This window comes from Osmerus eperlanus, chromosome 6 (genome assembly GCF_963692335.1).
Source record: "Osmerus eperlanus chromosome 6, fOsmEpe2.1, whole genome shotgun sequence".
NCBI classification, from domain to species: Eukaryota; Metazoa; Chordata; class Actinopteri; order Osmeriformes; family Osmeridae; genus Osmerus; species Osmerus eperlanus.
This window is the reverse complement of record NC_085023.1, coordinates 7,452,657-7,472,971: the sequence shown is the minus strand read 5'-3', so window position 1 is coordinate 7,472,971 and position 20,315 is coordinate 7,452,657. Positions and strand designations below refer to the sequence as shown.

The window sequence follows — 20,315 nt, the reverse complement described above, 5'->3', positions numbered from 1 at the left end:
CACAGGAACAGCCTCTGTTGTTATGACACTTTATTCCAGTGTTCCTGTCAACATACAGCTCAAATGCAGGGGTATGAATAAAGTAGATGAGCAGCATCCTCTTCATTCAGTTATTAAAAATCAAAGAGGGATACTTTTTTTTCAAGCTTTTCTGCTCCTTGGTGAAGCATGAGGCTTCTGGTCTTAATGGTTTTAGCTAGATATTTAAGTACTGTCAATCAGAAAAGTATTTGATGGCAATGTTACTTTCTCTCTGTTGGCAGATGAGATGAAAAAGTGTGTAATGCTGTGGATCCATATCAGCTGAGAACACAAACTGCTTGGCCTTGACGTGTGGGATATCTGTCACAACCTCTTTATTTCCTGCTCTGACTCTGATACCATATTGTCTGATTACCATAACCACTCCACATGGTTGTAACTAATTAATTCCTGCTGCATTACAGAGCTAAAAGACTGTACCCTTTTAGTTACTCAACCCAACCTCTCAGAAAGAAGTCCTCCCAACAACCATTATTGTATGAGTATTATTTCACACAATCAGGAGCTGTAAGGGACAGCTCTCTCAATAACACAATAGAACCTTCTTCAATGAAGAGTTTACGCCTCAGAATTGTACACAGTCAAGGGCGGGCTGCTGATAAGATGCTAATAAGATATGTATTCACTTAGATCCAGGATATGCCAAAGAAACACTGTCATTCAAACAAGGTCTATAACTATGTTCTAGGTACTTCTTCTGATGTAAGCAAATGAGTTCCAGAAGAATGTGATATAAGCACTGGTGCCTGGTGTGTGTGTGTGTGTGTGTGTGTGTGTGTGTGTGTGTGTGTGTGTGTGTGTGTGTGTGTGTGTGTGTGTGTGAGGGATACTAATTAGTTTTTTCAGCAGACAATAGAAAGACACTATTGAGAAAGAAAATTGTAGAATAACTTGCATCATAAAGATATTTTGACATACTCTCTCTGTATGCCTAGCGTCAAATAAAACCATCTTACCCACTCTTCTAAGGTAAGTTAGTCTGAACATGTTCCAAGTGTTTAATTTTGCTCTGGATAAGAGCGTCTGCTAAATGACTAAATGTAAATGTTTAATGTCAAATTTTAGGTTGTACGTACAACGCAGTTTGAATTAGAGCAACTGACAATTCCAAATATGGAATGCAAAATGAATTACAGCTATGTAAGATTCTACATGTAAGATTCTACTTCAATTGTTATGTAAAATATGTAAAAAAGAAACGTAAGAACTCAGCAATTGGGAAAACTGGAAGATTAGAATCAGTATAGTGGTCTATGAACATGACACTTTACCAGTGTTGTAGTAGCCTACTCCAGACCCTGTCTTGGTCTCACATTTTGAAGGTCTCGGTGTCGTCTCGGAATTGGACACATTTTTACTCGGTCTTGTCTCGGACAAAGAGGACTCGGGATGTTATTTCAGAACGGTCAAGACCACAATTGCGGGAATATCACTAAATTGCCTGTGCATTGTTTAATTTATTTGTCAAATGCAACCAATAACTGAAAGATGCTGTAAAGTGGAATTTAAAATTAGTTTTAAGTTCATCACACCACAGAAGAATGTGTTGTTAACTACCCATCCAAATTTGAATGAAAAAACCCCACAGACATGTTAAATTAGGCTGTGAAATCGTGAGAAAATCAGCAGTCTTCTCTGCTTGAGACTGGGGGGACGTGTCGCCTGAAGGAGCTGAAACTCCGCCCCCTCTAATTTATTGAATTTAGCAACAACAGCAACACTAGCTAAATCAATTGCAGATATCAGAACAGACCTACCTGCAGTCTCAGAGTGTTTTATGTGTTAATTACTTTGTCTTTGCATCGTACCAGCTGAGTAACGGAATGCAACCATCTGTGATCTGACGTAGATAGGTCGCTGTGACGTAGATAGGTTGGGTTTTGGGCCTAGCGTCACCAAGCACACTGTGATAACCATTTTACCCCAAATAAAACCATCTTACCCACTCTTCTAAGGTAAGTTAGTCTGAACATGTTCCAAGTGTTTAATGTCAAATTTTACAAAATTTAAAATAAATTGTTCGACCTCTAGGTTGTACGTACAACGCAGTTTGAATTAGAGCAACTGACAGTTCCAAATATGGAATGCAAAATGAATTACAGCTATGTAAGATTCTACGTGTAAGATTCTACTTCAATTGTCATGTAAAATATGTAAAAAAGAAACATGTAAAAACTCAGCAATTGGAAAAACTAGAAGATTAGAATCAGTATGGTGGTCTATGAACATGACACTTTACCAGTGTTGTAGTAGCCTACTCCAGACCTAGCCTGGCTCTGCCCTCCTACGTACTTCCACTCAATTTTATTTTTGCTTCTGTACATAGGTCTGGCCATGAGGTACGTAAGTCAGATTTTTCAGGTTGATTTTCTACCGGCGAATCAGCGAACAGAGGGAGTGGCTGAGAATGATGATGTTTATGTCGTGCGCTAGTCTGTGTTGTAGTTCCGTAATGGCGGCGGAGAAAGATGCGAGCAAAGCCATTCGGTCCGTTGTGGCAACGCTGCCGAATATCCAACAGCTAAAGCCAGAGCAAGAACAAGTTTTGCTGAGTTTTGTTGGTGGCCATGATGTTGTGGCCCTCCTCCCCACGGGGTTCGGGAACAGTTTGATTTTCCAGCTACGGCAGCTAGCTCTGTTACAGTAGTGGTGAAGAAATTGGCTAAGGCGAACGCTAGCGATTGGTTATGGCAGATCAGAGTGGCTCTGGGCAGATCCAATAGTTTTAAACTTCAACAGAGTACCCGCCTACAAGGAAGTCAATGCTTGTCAAGGGAGCGAGGCCAGACTCTCTGTACAAATGCAATGTACGAGAGTCTGGTTAGGACCAGGCTAATCCAGACCCTGTCTTGGTCTCACATTTTGAAGGTCTCAGTGTCGTAGATAGGTTGGGTTTTGGCCCCGCCTATACAAAACCTGAGCTGAAAACGGGAGAGAAACTTTTCAACGGTCTAACTCCACATTTCAGTGCGCCAAAGTTTTTGCGTTTTGCACATGCTTTCGGGAACTAATTTCACACGTATATAATGTACTGAGAAGCAAATCATGGAATTTGCTTTACCGCATCTTTAACTAATTTCTCATTTGAAATTACCCATCACCCCTCCTCGCACCTCAAAAGTGAATGAGGAAGATAGGTGAAAAAGTGGCTGTCTGAAGATGTTGGCCAAATCTGCTATAATTAGATTTGGTTACCTGAACCACAAAGAGTTTACAATAACTTCCAAAAGGGGAGTCAGATGGCTGAGCGGTTAGGGAATCGGGCTATTAATCAGAAGGTTGCTGGTTCGATTCCCAGCCATGCATAATGACGTTGTGTCCTTGGGCAAGGCACTTCACCCTCGGGGGAATGTCCCTGTACTTACTGTAAGTCGCTCTGGATAAGAGCGTCTGCTAAATGTAAATGTAAAAGAAAACACACAGCTTGTGTAAATTCTGCAAAGAGACGATCACTGAGACGGCTAGGACTAGGCCTACATCAAACTTACATCAAACCAGCATTTAGAAAGAAAACATAAAAAAGGTAAGCTAGGCGTAAGTGACGCTAGCAAAGCTAGCTACCTAACGTTTGCAATCTGCGCTCTGTACCAAAACTCTTCCGAAAACTCTTCCGAAACCTCTTCCTCCATTACACAAACAGATTTAGCGAGTATTAGCTATGTAACATACTGTATGTTTCAGGGTGTTAGTTTCAGTTGCTTGCCAGATTTTGGAACTTTTTACCTAGTCAACCCCTACTGCTTGTGTATTTTGAGTGGTCTGGTCTTGACCCAGTCTCGACCTGCCTTGGTCTTGGTCTTGACTTGGTATCGCCCTGCCTTGGTCTTGGTCTTGACTTGGTGTCCATACACTCTGGTCTTGGTCATTACTTGGTCTCGGTTTAGTTGGTCTTTTTTTTTTTTTTTTACATTGTATTTATTGATTTTTGGTTTACAACATACGTACATAAGTACAGACATCACAAATGAAAATACACAGTTGTAAACTTTTCACCCCGTTGCCCCACCCTATTTCTTTGAAGAGATCATAGATTTGCAGGGATATAAAAAAAGTATGGCCTCCTCCTTCTCCTCCTCCCCCCCCATCCCAAAACCTTTCTCCCCACCCCATATTCATAGACAGGCAGGCATCCAACAATCTATACATCTATATAGTTCTTAAAACCAGACAGACCAAACATTTATCAAAGAGATATGGCTTCCTTTTAAGGTTGAACATAATTTTTTCCGACACCATGTATGAGAAGATTTGGTTTAGTTGGTCTTGACTACAACACTGCACTTTACATTTGAACTTACAATGACAAATAAAGACTACAGTATATCAACAGACAAAATAATGTAGAGCTGGGATGTCCATTTCCATTAGCCTATTTGTAAAACACATAAACAACAACAGGGCTTGAAACTTGAATTTAGAAACTCAAGAGAAACTAACAAATTATTTTAGGAGTTTAAGTGCTGCACCCAAACACTCCTGTAGTGTTGTAGTGTTTTAACCATAAACCTGACTTGGTTTCCCAGTCACAGAACAGCTGTGTATTACATCTGTTGTTATACTGGTCTTAAAAAACACTGTGTCCTGTTTCATAATCCTCAATGTTTTTCAGTAGCAAAGTTAAAAGTTCCAAGAGTCCGTTCCATTCAGTTACTTGTTTTGGTGTTTGAAAAGATATTAGTTTTACAGTGTATTGGGAGTGACTGCTGTGTAGAACTTAACAGAAGGTACCTGAGCTTTCCTAATTATGGATGATTAATACTTTTTGAATTCAAAAGTTTGCCCAACTTCATGGCAGGTACAGTGAGTAAGTCTACTTTTTAAAATCCCTTTGCATGCTTCCAATTATTACCTGGTAAAGGTAAAAAATAAACTGTGAAATAGCTGAAATTCCACACATCCACATTTTAGCCATGTGACTAGATTATGTGAAGCAGACCTCTAGAACTTAATGCACGAATGCATGAGATGCACTTCATTGTAGCACATTTTTAATGATTAGTTTAACACTTTGCAGCCGGACCATTCAAATATGGGAAACCAGTTTCCCATGATTCACCCCTTAATATCTTTGTCGTCCAATCACCGATTTTATTTCTGTAAACTGCCAAATATTCATGAGAAAAATAAGCTAAAAGCACATATAATTAGTTAAGCTGTTACTGGGAGGAAATAATAAATGTATCGTCATGATCGTCCTTCGCTGTTTGCTTGAGCGGAGAATTTCACAACTTAATATCTTCGCCGTCCAATCACCAATTTTATTTCTGTAAACTGCCACATATTCATGAGAAAATAAGTTAAAAGCACATATAATTGGTTAAGGGGTTACTGGGAGTAAATAATAAATGTATCTTCAGGAACGTCAGCCATTTTTTGCCTAAACGGACCAGAACCAGAAACGGACCTGAGAGGATACCAATGGGAGATTGCCTACAGTGTTAGGCTAGATTTACCACTTCAAATTGAAATCGGAGACAATATTATGAGTAAAGACAAGTTTCTTAATATGTGTTGTCAATATTGTCAATTAAAAGTCAAAACCTTTTAGTTACAAAGCATTTGTTTGCGAGTTATTTCAGGAAAGAATTACGTGACTCAGATTCGCCGTTCATGACAGGCAGCTATGATAGTAGCCAGGGTTCGAATTACGGGGCCCCCCTAATTAAGACTTGGATCCCCCCAAAAGAGGTAAAAAAAACAGGTCGGGGGGGTCGATACATTTATATATCGTTGTAATTGTAATCGTAAATATTACTTTAAGCCCTGGAGAAGAAGTTAACCCCCCCGATTGTCATTGTATAAGTAAGTAAGTAAGTAAGTACATTTTATTTATAAAGCACACTCACAACACAGCAAGGCTGACGGAGGTGCCGAACAAAAGCACAAAAACAGTAATCCAAATACATAAAAAAAAAACACTATAAAATACACAGTAAAACAAAATACAAAACAGTCAACAACAGAAAAACAAGCAACAGCACAACTCAAGTGGTGGGAAACGCGAGAACATAAAGGTGGGTCTTACGCCTGGATTTAAAAATAGACAAAGACAGAGCCTGCCTAATAGACAGGGGAAGCTGATTCCACAGCTTAAGGCTTATATATGCTTCTGCGTTTTTCGAAAAACGGACACATGGGAACGCCCTCTTCTCCGAGGAACGCCCTCTACGAGCTCTCCGTCAGCCCTCGGAGAGCCCCGGAGAGCTCGACGTGCACCTCCTGAATTTTCTAACTATCCGTCGTGAGCGACGGAGAGCTACGGAGACCCCCTTGGCTGTGATTGGTCAGTATTAAGAATCGCTTGCGTCAGGGGCGGGGGCGGGGTTGCCGGGATAAACAGGACGAACAGAATCCTTTGACCGCCATTGCTGTAAGTTTTCACAATTCATATTTCAGCTAAACAGTACATGTAAATCAGCATCTGAATTAAAATGTGACAAGAAATGGGCAGTGTAGTTGCTGAAAATGTGCGTATTTTATTGATGAAACGGCTAATTTGTAAATTTGCTCCGACTTCTCGATAACCTAGGTAAATAAACACTCCACGACGATTTACAAAAAAAGTTGCGCCACCTACTCTTCTGGCGGTGAATTGTTTTCAGCACCCACAGCCTACGGAGAACCATAAACGCAGTCTATCCGTCCGTATACGTGCGTATCCGTGCGCCCGCCCATCCGTAAACGGAGACGCAGAAGCATATTGCGGCCTTAAGAACCATCAACTGCAAAAGCCCTATCCCCTGTGCGTATACAGCGTGATCGGGGAGTGTATAAAAATAGCTTGTCCGCAGACCTCAGTGACCTGATGGGTGCGTGCAATTTTAAGAGGTCCGAGATATATGAATGGGCCTGTATAATTTGCACTCTGATAGTAGCACTGTTTAGCCTCGATTCTTGCAGATTTCTGTGAAACTTGCAAAAAAAACATGAACAAGCTAGATTATGTACACTTTAAGATAAATGTATATACCTTGTTTGGCCAATTTGGTCGATTGTGGAAGAAAATCGTTTTTTAGTTATGGAGAGGAGTATCCAGCCATAGCGCTAGCTACTTTTTGGGGGAGGGGAATTAAGTTTTTTCCCATTTTCCGCTAATCACTAGAATGGTCATAACTTTTAATCAAAAGATGATATTTCTAATCTGTCTTCTGTTCTACATTGCCCACGGAGTTATGTAAATTTCACATACTCTCTAAGTTTTCCTCCATCTTGTAATAAAAGTGGTTAAAAAAAATGAAGTTGTCTGATGAAGAATGGCGGTCAGAGAAGATCTTTGTAAAAAAAAATGGCTGCCTGAAATCTCCTTGATAAAGGATATTTGCCTTAAGTAATCACAAAGGCGTTGTTAGACATACAACTCTACTGGGGAACAGGCCCCTATTCATATCCCTTTTTTTCTTTCAAGCTTGCTGCGCATAATGCACTACTAGGCTATAGAAACTCCCCTTGCTTAACCCACTATACAACAGTTCAGGTAAGCAAGTTTGATATCAGCTTTGGCAAGGACATCAATACTTAATGCGAGCACGCACATTTTTTTCGCATTCATTTGAGCACAAATACTGTTTTTTTTTTGTTCTTCTCTTCAATATGGTATAAACATTTAAGGTGTATGGTTTAATATGAAGATTCATAAAAATATGAATATGCATATTAATATCATATTCTAACAAAGAAAGCAAATCGAATGTTCAGAATTTTGGCTCAGGCTGGAAAAAAGAAACCAGTCTAAACAGATTCTGTTACATCGGTCTGGCAGCCGGTGCTTAGGGTATACTGTGCTTGTGAGTTTATGTGTGACTGTTTTGTGTGCAAAAGAATCTCAAGGAGAGATGCACTGATAGTAAGTAAGGACAGAGGACCAATTAAGGCTGTTATTATCCCCAGGGTCAGAGGTGAGTCAGCTTAACAACGCTTTACCTCTCATTCAATTAATACAGTTCCGGTTGACACATAATTTCATTTCAAAGGGTTGGACAAGGACCAGTCAAACGGCTCCATCACCCTGGTCAAAAGATGGAATCTACTAAATAACTTCACACACAGACACTGAAATGTGCATTACACGGAATCATAGAATTCCACACAGAATACCACTCACAAAGTCCCTCCCATCGACTGATCACTCTCGACCTGTTGTTCAGTCCCAAAGATGGTGGTGGGATTTGGCTGAAGTACTCTTACCTTCCATTATGACCCAACACCGTTTACTGAGAGCTACGCCAGGTGGTATCTGCTCTAACACAGTTGGAGTTTTACTCTAACAAAGCAAAGACACTTTCAAGAGTGGCTACTGTGATAACATTGGCATGGCTGCAGTCAGCAGGTAGAGTAAAACCTTGTCACTCAGCAGAGTGCAGCTAACCCTAACCCTAAGTATTTTATATTTTTCCCAATTTATGGCAGTCCTGTGAATTCAATGCTAGAAAATAGTAGCAAAGCTGCAAAGGCACCTATTGTTTTTGTTAGTTTTATTAGGGAAGAAGCAGCGAAGCTGCAAAGGCACCTTTTGTTTTTGTTGTTTTGTTTTATTATTATTATCATTCTGCCATGTGAGTCTATGGCAGGCCCTAGAACCGTATGGTAAAAAGTCTCCTGATCCTCGTCACCAAGTTTCATTTCTACCACTTGAGCACTCCAGCACCACCAATGGGTCAAAGTTAGAAGTGTGTTTAGCAAATGACCAATTTTATAAAATGAGGTATCGTTGTATTAGCCTGGCAAGAACAATCCTTGCTGAGTTTTGTTGGTGGCCATGATGTTGTGGCCCTCCTCCCCACGGGGTTCGGGAAAAGTTTGATTTTCCAGCTATGGCAGCTAGCTCCGTTACAGTAGTGGTGAAGGCGTTGGCTAAGGCGAACGCTAGCGATTGGTTATGGTAGATCAGAGTGGCTCTGGGCAGATTCAATAGTTTAAAACTTCAACAGAGTACCCGCTTTCAAGGAAGTTAACTGTCAATGGAGCGATCCCAGACCCTCTGTACAAATGATATGTACGAGGGTCTGGTTAGGACCAGGCTATCGTTGTATTCCTTGGATCAAGACAATTTCATTGCACCCTATGATGTCATTTTCCATCATGAAAACCTTTCCGTCATTTTGAATTTTCTGAAAAACCAACTTTTTCCAAACTCCTCCTAGGCCGTTGCTCCGATTTTCACGAAAATCGAATCAGATTATTGTCAGAGCATGCCGACAAAAAGTTATGGAATAATGCTTGAATAATGTGCAAACAAATTTGACAGACAGCATGCCAAAGTGGAAGTGAAGTTATACCCTATTGAGACAAAACTTGGTTAATATCATCTAAGATAGGGTGACCAGACGTCCTCTTTTACCCGGACATGTCCGCTTTTCGAGACCTTAAAAAAGCGTCCGGCAGGGATTCCAAAATTGTTGGGATTTTGACTCGTCGGATATTTGTGTTTCTCTGGGTCTTTCACAAACTATTACGCCCTTACACGTTTTGGAAAGGGTATCTCCCTTACGTTCCACCTTCTTGCGCGAGCTCTGACTGTAGAGAGAACTGTAATTTTGATCAACTGTTGCTCATGGTAAACATTTCCACCCGAGTGAATCAGTCGATTCACATCAGTGAATCGACTGATTCATACTGTATCGGGTGACATTTCTAGGTTTTACAATTTCAAGATGGAGGAGAAACTTATCGTATGTGTCTGCACACCCAATTCTGTTCAGAACAAAGTTACGTAATGTGACAAGCCTGAATTTAAAGATTACATTAAACTAATAATGCATGGTGCGTTCACACTGCAGCGTTTTTTTTACGCGCTGCACCGCTTGCCTTCCCACAGTACACCACGCTCGGGGGCGTGTTCGAAAAGTTAATACAGAGTTGTAGTTCTCTAAGGTCACTGTTGTAGTCATGACCAAGCGTGCAGACTTGGGTTCATGTACTCACAATATCGATCAAAATACCACTTTTACACAACATTTGTGTAAAAATACAAAAATTTTACTAGTGCAAGATTACAGTAGAATACACGTTACGCCACCGGTCACTCAACCAGTTGTTTGTAGGCTGGGCTAGCAAGCTAGCAGCGGCACAGAACAGTCACGTAATGTGACCAGACTGAATTTAAAAGTATAAAAACACACTCGTGACACTGACAACGTCGGAAACTCTGCACCATGTATTATTAGTTTAATGTAATCTTTAAATTCAGGCTTGTCACATTATGTAACTTTGTTCTGAACAGAACTGGGTGTGCAGACACATACGATAAGTTTCTCCTCCATCTTGAAATTGTAAAACCTCGAAATGTTTACCATGAGCAACAGTTGCTACGTTACAAGAAACAAGAAACCAATCCGATTGGCCAACGCTAGCGTTTTCACACTCCTCATTTACATAAAGTTGAGAAAATCCAACTTGCTCCGCTCCGCTCGCCTTCCCACAATGCCCTACGCGAGCGTCAACGCCTGGTTTCATTGAAAATGAATTGGAAGCCGACGCCCCGCGCTGCCTGCTCCGCTGCAGTGTGAACGCACCGTTACTGTGCGTTCACACTGCAGCGACACGAATCGCTTGCCATCGCTCGCCTTCCCACAGTTCACCACGTGCGGGGGCGTATCAAACAGATTAATGTAGAATTGTAGTTTTCTAAAGTCACTGTTGTAGTTGATGTTTATGTACTCGCAACATCGATCAAAATACAACTTGTATACAAAATACAAAACTGTTTAATAGACATACACGTTGACATGTGTAAAACGTTTTATTATATTACTCAAAGTCTATGCTAATCTGTCGATACGACCAGAGAGTTCCAGCCGGGCTACTACTGTAACTAGCTAGTTACCAGAACAAAGTTACGTAACTAATGTGACGAGAGACTGAATTTGAAAGTACAAAAAACCCACCAGGAGCACCGACAACGTCGGCAAACCTGCATCTGGCCTCATTCTTTTTATTAATGTCTTTGTACAAATACAGAGACGTATCGTACAGGACTGGATATGCAGCCACACAGGCGATTAGTTTCTCCTCCATCTTAAAAACTGAAAGCTAGAAATGTTTACCATGGTTGCTACGTTACGAGAAACAAGAAAACACTGCGATTGGCCATCGCTAGCGAAAATCGCTCCCCATTTGCATAAAGTTGAGAAAATCTCAACTCGATCGCGTCGCGTCGCTACCAACAATGCACCACGCAAGCGATTCGCCTGGCTCCATAGAAAATGAATGGAAAACATGTTGTCGCTCGCATCGCTGCAGTGTGAACGCACTGTTACTGAGGAGTTGGCAACGCTGCTGGAGAGAGGCAAATCATACGAAGCCAGGCATGTGTAAAGTATGCTAACCAGGGCTATTCCGGAACCTTTTTTATTGGATAAGGCACCTTTTGTCACTATGGAAAATGATTTGCCTAAATGAAAGAAAAAATAATACTTTTTGTGTAGTGTTTAATGTTGTTATATGTCTTGTTAGTCTTTATCCCCCATTGAAGTTTCACAAAAATCTTGTGTTTGCATTTTCGATGCATTTTGAGGTGAATTTTCAGGTTAAGACAGAGGGGGAGGCACTTTAAGTGACACTTGCGTTTGTGCTGGTTGAGTAGGCTAGCTGTTAGCCTCGTTTCCCTCAGAGGAAGAAATGTCAAAAAGACAAAATGTGGTTAACTTTTTCAAATAAGTCCCACAAGTAGCCTGTGCTGTTTACATGGTCATGGTCACATGATGGACTGTTTGTCTCATCCAGTGCGTTTTTTGGTTAATTTAATCCAATGGATAATTGCTGCTTGTAAAAACGATTGTTGCTGTGTTTATTTTTAAAGTTTCACACCCATGCAGTGCATGTTCTGAAATTAAAATATACATTGCCCTGATGTACAAGCAGTATTTTTTTGTGTTCGGTTTTCCGGTTTCCTCCAACCCCCGTTTTGAGTCGCTGGATCCACCCCCCTTCTGCGCTTCGGGACCTCCCACTTAGCCGGATATACAGAAAATACACCGAAAATACAGAGAAAACACTGAAATGGTAATGTTTTTTTCTTCCCCCTAATTTTCTAAACAAAACCGAAACCGTGACCCAAAAAACCGAACCGAACGGTGGGCTTGTTGAATTGTTGCACCCCTAGTATATATGTATGTATATACATATGAAAGAGAGAGAGAAACGGTGTGGGAGAGAGAAAAAAGAAGCCAGTCTCATTTGTGCAGTTGTATCTCCAGTGTCTTTATTTGTGTCTCCTCCTCTGCAGTATAAAACCATATTCTCTCACACACACACTGATATGAGAACATTGTGTGTGTGAGTGCATGTGTGATCTGCAGCAGATGCAGAGCCTGTTAACACCAGCAACTCCTAAGAATAGGCTTTCTTCCTGTCTTCCAACATGTTCATCTTTACTTGGCCTGACTCATAAATCCATGGGTTCAATGTCATTCTCTGTCTCTCTCTATCTCTCTTTTCAGGTGAACCGCCAGAAGATGTGCACAGTTTGCTGGACTATTAGGTGGATGAGGAGAGTAAAAGAGTAAACATGATCTTCTCTTTATACAGCAGCAGGGGGGCTCTAAACACATTTGACATTCTACCGTGGCTTCACATTCTTGATCTAGGCTCAAAACACAAGTAGGATTTTTCCGCTGAACTTCAAGCTGAAAATGATATCTAAACCATCGCACCCAGCACCCCAGACCCAATGATATAACTGCTTGCTTGTAATTCCTTAAAAATTCTTTTTCATTGCTACTCTGCTTTCATATGATGAGCTTTGTCAGTTTTTGATTCCAAGACCTATTTTCATCTTCTTTCTCTTTCCTGTATGTACTGCAAGGCCTTTGGGTGACTCAAGCCCTCTCGTCCCTCAAGTCAGCCTTAGCCCACCTCTTGATAGTCCAGTCTTCCAGATAATTCAGAGAAACAGACCTACATCCTACATATGTATTTACACTGTAAAAATGACTGTAAGGTCAAGTGTTTTGTTTCTTTAACCACTGTGACAATCACAACACCAGCAAAGCAGTGGTTTAGGGGTCAAGGTAAACATCAAGGCAACGCATGTCAAATGGTATGTAAGGCTTGGGATCTACAGAAATGCATCTTGTAAATATCTATAATTTAGACATTCTTCCAGAGAGTATTTGTGTCTCCTAACAGCAGGAGGTGTTGGAACGTCATTAATCACTGGAACATTCCCACAATCCTTTCCGCACTGCAACTCTATTCCAAGTCCAAGTGTAGTAAGGAGATGCCACTAGGTTCAGCTTCACAACTGCATTCTTCTTCCAATCCTTCTCTTTACCCATTCTCCTGAGATTTCTTCTCCTCTTACCACCCAACTTTCTTTCATCTTCTTCTCTCATTTTCCCCTTCCTCCATTCCCTTTCTTTCCACTCCCCCATTCCATTCCTGCCCTGTTCTCTCCCCTCAGATGAGGTTTGATGGTTGGTTATATACAGCAACATGAACTGCTTGATGCCTTTTAAAACATCCTCCCTTTAGCACTATGTCTTTCCCTATATACTATTTAAACATTTGTAGTGTCAGGCTCCTGTCATTGATAACCCACTGGTTTAAAATAACAACAAATGGATTAAACTGTGAAATCTCCTAAATAAATACAAGATTTAGCCAACAGCAATCTCCATCAGCTGTAACCACAGTATCCCATTCTTCCATGTTCCACTTCCAACTATTCTTAGAAATGTAATTAATCAAGGCCTACTCATGTTAAGCAATCAGAGGAAGCCGGGAAACACCTTCGAGGTAAAAACCTTATGCAAAATCCCGGTAAAGACTCAACTAAATGATGAATGAAAACTCCAACCTTAAACATGTATCTCCACATCTATCTATTTATTTTTCTCACTATCAGCAATGGCAACACAATCACGTAGTCCACTAGCCACCACATCAGACCCTTTGGTTCAGACTTCCATATATCGATCATATCCCAGAACCTGTCATAGAACTTGTGTGCCTCTATGTTCCCAACATTCCCTCTTTCAAGGGTATTATCATTCTGCCATTCATTCCCTTTTTTGTCATCTCTTTCTACGGAAGTGTAGAGGCAACACAGTTAGACATGAGCCACTGTATGGGTCTCTCCTTCATGCCTATTTTAACATGACTGTTTGGGATCCATTTCTACAATATAAAAGCAGGGAACCGGTTTTCATAACTTGTCTTAGTCATAGGTGCTGGCACTGCCAATGATAGATCTACCCAGTAAGACAGTTCTTCCACACAGCCATCCTCAGGGACACTGTGCTGTTAATGGTGACGTTGTAAACACAAGGATTGTGTGTGATTTGGGGGTGGAGGAAAGCTGATTATTTATGTTGGTGGTATAATACCATCCATTTTGTCATCATTCCAGTCATTGATGTAATCTGTTAAACAGAGCAGTTGGTGTGTGGCCATCTACATAATCATGACCATAAATTAAGTTAGCAGCTAGACAGCTGACCACAGGTTAACATCAATCATAACCTCAGTCCTGCCTTCAAATTTTATCATCCCAAACAGCAGCCAAGCTCAGTTTGATGAACCAGTTCTAGCTTTACATTTGATGCAACAATTTACATGCAGCTGTGAATTTAATTTAGAAATAGCCCACATGAACCCATCCATCCTTTTCTGACAGGTCATTACAAATAGGGAACCCAATCGCTGGCTTAGGTCTGAAACCTCTTAAAACAACAGGTTTGTTCTGGTAATTTTAACACACAGGTTGTGTTCCTGTAGTTCCTCACACAATGTAGACATTAACAATGATGAGGTCTGAATCAGACTCATAAGGTAACTGATCACACTGAGAAATAAACTTAAAACATTTGTTGTTTAAAGCTCACAAAAGGCATACTAGCTGGGCATTAAATTCCACTGAAGTAGGCCTCAAAGCTAACCAGGCATTAAAATAATACATCTAAAACACGAAGAAAAGGTTGTAACTTTCAAAGTCAATTCCCTGACAAAAACAAACAGCTTTTTATAGCTGATGGATCTGGGTACTTCACCACAGGGGGCCTTCAAGCCTGCCCCTTGTTGGCATACCCTTTATGCACCATTACATCTTAGCTACAGCAAATAGAAATGAATTCCTTTTCAAATGACAAAATGATACATGTAGTTATCAAAGGCTTATCTTGTAATGTATTAAATAGCGCCACTAAAAGACTGAGAGTGGATGGTATCTTCATGATCTTTAAATCCTGGTCTGGTAGACTCCATGTGTCAGAGAAAGATTTCAGCTGGCAAACATGTCAGACTGTTATTACATCGCAACCATGTTTTGTGTATAGCTAACCATGTTATGTTGCCTAAGATGCCAGATGAGCGGTTAGGGAAGCGGGCTTGTAATCAGAAGGTTGCCAGTTCGATTCCCGGCCGTGCCAGATGACGTTGTGTCTTTGGGCAAGGCACTTCACCCTACTTGCCTCGGGGGAATGTCCCTGTACTTACTGTAAGTCGCTCTGGATAAGAGTGTCTGCTAAATGACTAAATGTAAATGTAATGTAAATGTAAGATAGAGTTGTAAACATTTCCACTAAAGTTTAGAGTTGCCAGTAGTCCAGTAGAAATCACCTTCAGAAGGTAAATTTCAAATACCAAGCACCTGGAAACTACTATTTCTGGCAACATTTTGCCCCTTTATTGAATTTTTATTAGGTTTCTGGCATTTTCTTTAAGTGTTATGTAAGATGCTCCTGAAGCTCTTCTTTTTGAGATTCTCTCGCCTCAGATCTCTGTCTCCAATTACTGTCAATGCATCTCTGCTGCCAGAACCACAGAAAACAAAACTGGCTTGTCTAAGGCTACAAATGTTCTCTTTTCAGATTGTCCAAAAGCATAGCCATTTCCTCATGTGAAATCACTTAGATCATGTTGAGGAAATTTGGGGGATGAGAAAGAAAGAGATAGAAAGAGATGAAGGGAGAAAGCGATAGGCCCAATAGTTTCTGTTGATCATCCAAATGCTATAGCTTATTCATGCATCGAAGAACAAGTTTGTGAGGAAAATAAACTAAATAATAATTGTCTGTGACCAATACATTCAGAGATCCCTCTCAAGTATAATATCTAAAAAAACTATTTGAAATATGGGTAGATATACAGCATACCATTTTATTTTTGCTCTTAGTTTGATAGATGTTACATGTCTTATAAATATCATTTATTTTGCTGGGTCCCCTATAGCCTTTACTACTACGGCATATTAGGGCCAGGTAGGTAAAAAAAAAAATCCGAGGAGGGGAGGTAATATTCTGAGATTAAAGTTGTAAATTTGCGAAAAAAAGGTCTGAGATTCTCCAAGTTTATAAAGTCACAAATTTGCAAGAAAACAAGTCTGAATTATACTTTTCAATAGGATTCAGCAATAAGGACATTTTTATTTATTTTTGATTTTAGCCCAGAATCACCAGATTGTAATCAGCATTCAGACTTTGAAAAGACATTGTCGTGATTTGGGCCTATTCAGAAGAAAACATAAACTTATTTGGATGAGGTGATAGCTTTTGTGCATCAGGAACTACAATGCAATGGACATATGCAAGGATATCGCTGGTTACATCTACGGGCAAATCAAATTCGATTTGTGGTTCAACAGGACACAAGACAGATCCTCAAATTAATTGATCCTCAAAGAGCGCAGCGTCTTGGCTGTGTCCTGTTGAACCACAAACCTATTGAAAAGTATAATTTGATCAGGTCATCCATTACTGCAGGCTTTATACATGGCAAACGGCAGCATCTGTGCTGTGACGAGGTTGACCATGCAAAGTGAAGCGATGAGGTTCCTTGTAAAAAAAAAAAAAAAATCCATATTTTTGACTTTATAATGTCGGAGAATGTCCAAGTTTTTTTCTTGCACATTTATGAGTTATTTTCTCGCAAATTTGTGACTTTTATCAACTCTGAGAATCTCAGACTTTTTTCTTGCAAATTTACATCTTTAATCTTGGAATATTACCCCCCCCCCCCCTCCGGCTCCGATTTTTTTCTTTTACCTGCACTGGCCCTAATACGCCGTCGTAGTTGGGAGCACCAGTGCCACCAAGTAAAAAAGTTAATTTCAAGCCCTGTGTTGTTACTAAAGTAACCTTAATGTAAAGTCTTGTCAAATTGTATGTGTGTTTTGTAGTATCATAAGATATATTTATAATTGTTTCTAGCATATTGTCATGCAGTACCTTACACAGAATTACTGACAATTAACTTGAGCAGTATGATGAGAATAGTGATCCACCTGCTCTTTGAACTGGGAAGTCCTGAGAGACGATACGTCTTAAAACATGATGTTGAACTCACAATATACTATTTTACTTCTGAGCCTGAATTTTTAAATTCATATTAGACATTCCACCACAGCAAAAGTTTGCAAACAGGCTAGGCCATTGGTCATGTCCTGCCCAGGTTGGTTCACTGCTTTGTTGCATTATTGCATCACATTTACAGTCCTATACTGTATTGCACTAGCTCATAGAATTTCCCACCATGGATTCCCACACTCTTGACAGATCAGTATGGTGACATTGTGTAAAATTTCACAATCCCAGTTGTGTATTCAGAAACCAGCTTCTGTTTAAAGGGCATTAAACATGAATGTGATAAGAATGCAACCATAGCTCTTTTTCCCAAGTCACCACAATGCACATGGCTGTGAGCCCCACTGAACATATGACTGATAGATCTATTCAAAATTTCTACTCCTCAGATATGAACATTTTAGTATGGAAACCAATCTAGCTGTCAAATACTGCAAATACCAAACAGCAGTAATTGGTGTAAAACAAGTCCGAAATAGCATATCTCCTAACCATGTCGACCTGCCAACTACTTAATATGCACTTCTTCCCCATTTCAAACCATCAAGCCTTTCTTCTGTTTTGCCGCTCATCTCCATAACCTTAAAATCACATTCATAGATGAAACAGCAACTTAATTTCTGCTGACTCTGGTAGCTTTGAAATGTTAATGACCTTATTTGTTCTATTCAGAATGGGAGGGGTCTACAATGACCTCCAACATCCAGCCAAGTATCCCAAATAACTGACTGGAGTATAATAGTTTGCAGACGGCTGTAATTGACAGTGTCTTGGAGACTGGAATATACCGAGAGTAGACCCATCTCTGAACAGAAATTACGAGCGCTTCCAACCACAGAGCCAGCTGTCGCAAAAAATATTGATGCTTTTGGCTTTTAACTTTGCATCGCTGCTAATCAATGCCTTTCAATGGAATGTCTGTGTATGTATAACTAGCATTCTAATTTCTTCATTCTAGTTTTACAGTGTAAAATACTTCAGATTCTGTTGCCGTAATCTCTCTTCATGCATTTGTTGTGCCATTGCTTATTCTATGCTTGACCATTCCTCATTAAGGCTGGTCTCAACACATGTAAAACAAGACAAGTCCTTGGAAACAGTGATGCAGCAGAATTATTATTATTATACATTATTTGTTATCTCTAAGGCTGTCCAATATGTGGAAAAATATTTAAATTCACATTTTGAACAGGAATTAATCTTTTGTGATGACACTTTTAATGAGGTTGTTCCACCAACCCACAAGGACTGTCTTGTTTCCATAAACAGTGGCCTGCTATGGCTGCAGTCAGTTCCTCCCTCCAAGGTCTAGAATGTCACATTTGCATGCAAGCCTTGTACCCCTGACTGATTCGCAATGTCTTGTAGTTTGGCAACGGCTCAATGTCATCTAATTGTCAGCACCTATCTATCTGTCTTGGACAATCAAACTTGCATGAGGTCGGCTGTGTTGAGTGGGCAAATGAAGTTACCACCAGTGTTTAACAACTTAACAGCTAGCCTCGATAGAAAGGATGTTTAGTATTTGTTTAACCTTTAAAGCAAAGCTCTTTCTCATCTCTGTTCAATTATACAACACTGTCGAATGACCAAAATCCAAAATAAAATCTAAATATGAGTTTAATCTTAATATCACTAATGGTATTCATGTCATGACCATGTCATTTTAATTTAAGTTATCTGTCTGTGTGTTTATCTATGACCTATATGGTAGCCAACCAGTTTTTCCATATACCAAAATGAGGCATTTGACTTTGTAGACCCATTTAAATCACTATACCAGTGTGACAAGTATTGAAGCCAGATCTCAGAAACACAAACTTAAAACCAATCCTCATTGGTGTCCAAGGCCAATATGGGCTCTGCTTTATAACCCATTTTAACCCCCCTTTCTCCTCACATAAATCCATTTTATCTGTCAGGCACCAACATGACGCAGACATCAAACCCAGGTATTTCATCGCTGCCAAAATATCTACAATTAGATCAAGACAAATATCCTGTATCCTCATTCTAATGTATACTGTGGACTAATGACAGTCCAATCAAATATTTTCTTATAAAGTATAGGCCTACAGGCTTAAACAAAACGTGTACGCACTGCATAGTAAAAAAAAAAAAAAAGTACATTGTGCATAATGAATTAAATAATAATCTTCAACAGCGCAAACCTGACGTGGGCCGACGTTTTGTTGTTTAATATATGTATTTAACAACACCTAAAGCCATAGGTGCCTCAAAGTGACCAGTAACATGCATGGAGGGTGGTTCTGTCTTGTGCAACGGCATTTCAGTCTCCCACGGAAATAAAGGAATGAGACCGACCGTTAGATCTCACAGGCTACTACGTATGAGCCCAAATTAACATAATGTCAATGATCAAGATAATACCAGAACAATACAAAATCATGGCCATGACACAGCAGTGAAGGTGAGCACGTACTGAAAGCATTCGCTCAAACTGAGTACATGAATGAATACATTCAAGTTTTTGGAAGTAATTACTGCCAGGTAATCACATCCACTCGACTCGAGCCTATCAAACGAGACATAATAATTATAAGAGACGTAGGGTTATATTTAGTATAATTAGTCAAACTTACTGTTGGCTGCGGTAATTAGACCTGCGAAAATAAGCAGGATATGCTTAAATGTCCCCATTGCAGTCATGTTCGTTGTTATTCCACACAGCCACCGGTTTCTTAGGTCTTGTTCAACGATCAAAAAAATGCATAGAGATCCAGCTTTGGCAAAACGATGTGACGCCTATGCTGCTGGGTTTCGCCTATATTGGCTCTCATATCATCAAGAAATTATACAGAGATACGAAATTGTTGAGCGGGTACCCGAACAGATTTTCTTGATCTGAAGAGAGACAGGATGTGTACTAGGATGCTGTAACAGCGGGAATAGAAGACGCCTGTATCTAACGGAAAGCCGGACTCAACCATCATATGGGATACAGGGGAACGAAAA

General features: G+C 40.1%; 1 protein-coding gene across 1 annotated transcript in view; it reads right to left on the bottom strand.

The window, feature by feature from the left end:
• The window catches only part of LOC134022079 (CUB and sushi domain-containing protein 1-like), a 522,528-nt gene extending 502,213 nt beyond the window's left edge, over positions 1-20,315 (bottom strand). Inside the window, exon 1 of the mRNA XM_062463297.1 lies at positions 19,943-20,315. Within this exon, the coding sequence (XP_062319281.1) occupies positions 19,943-20,009 (67 nt within the window). The 5' untranslated portion in view covers positions 20,010-20,315. The remainder of the gene's footprint in view (positions 1-19,942) is intronic.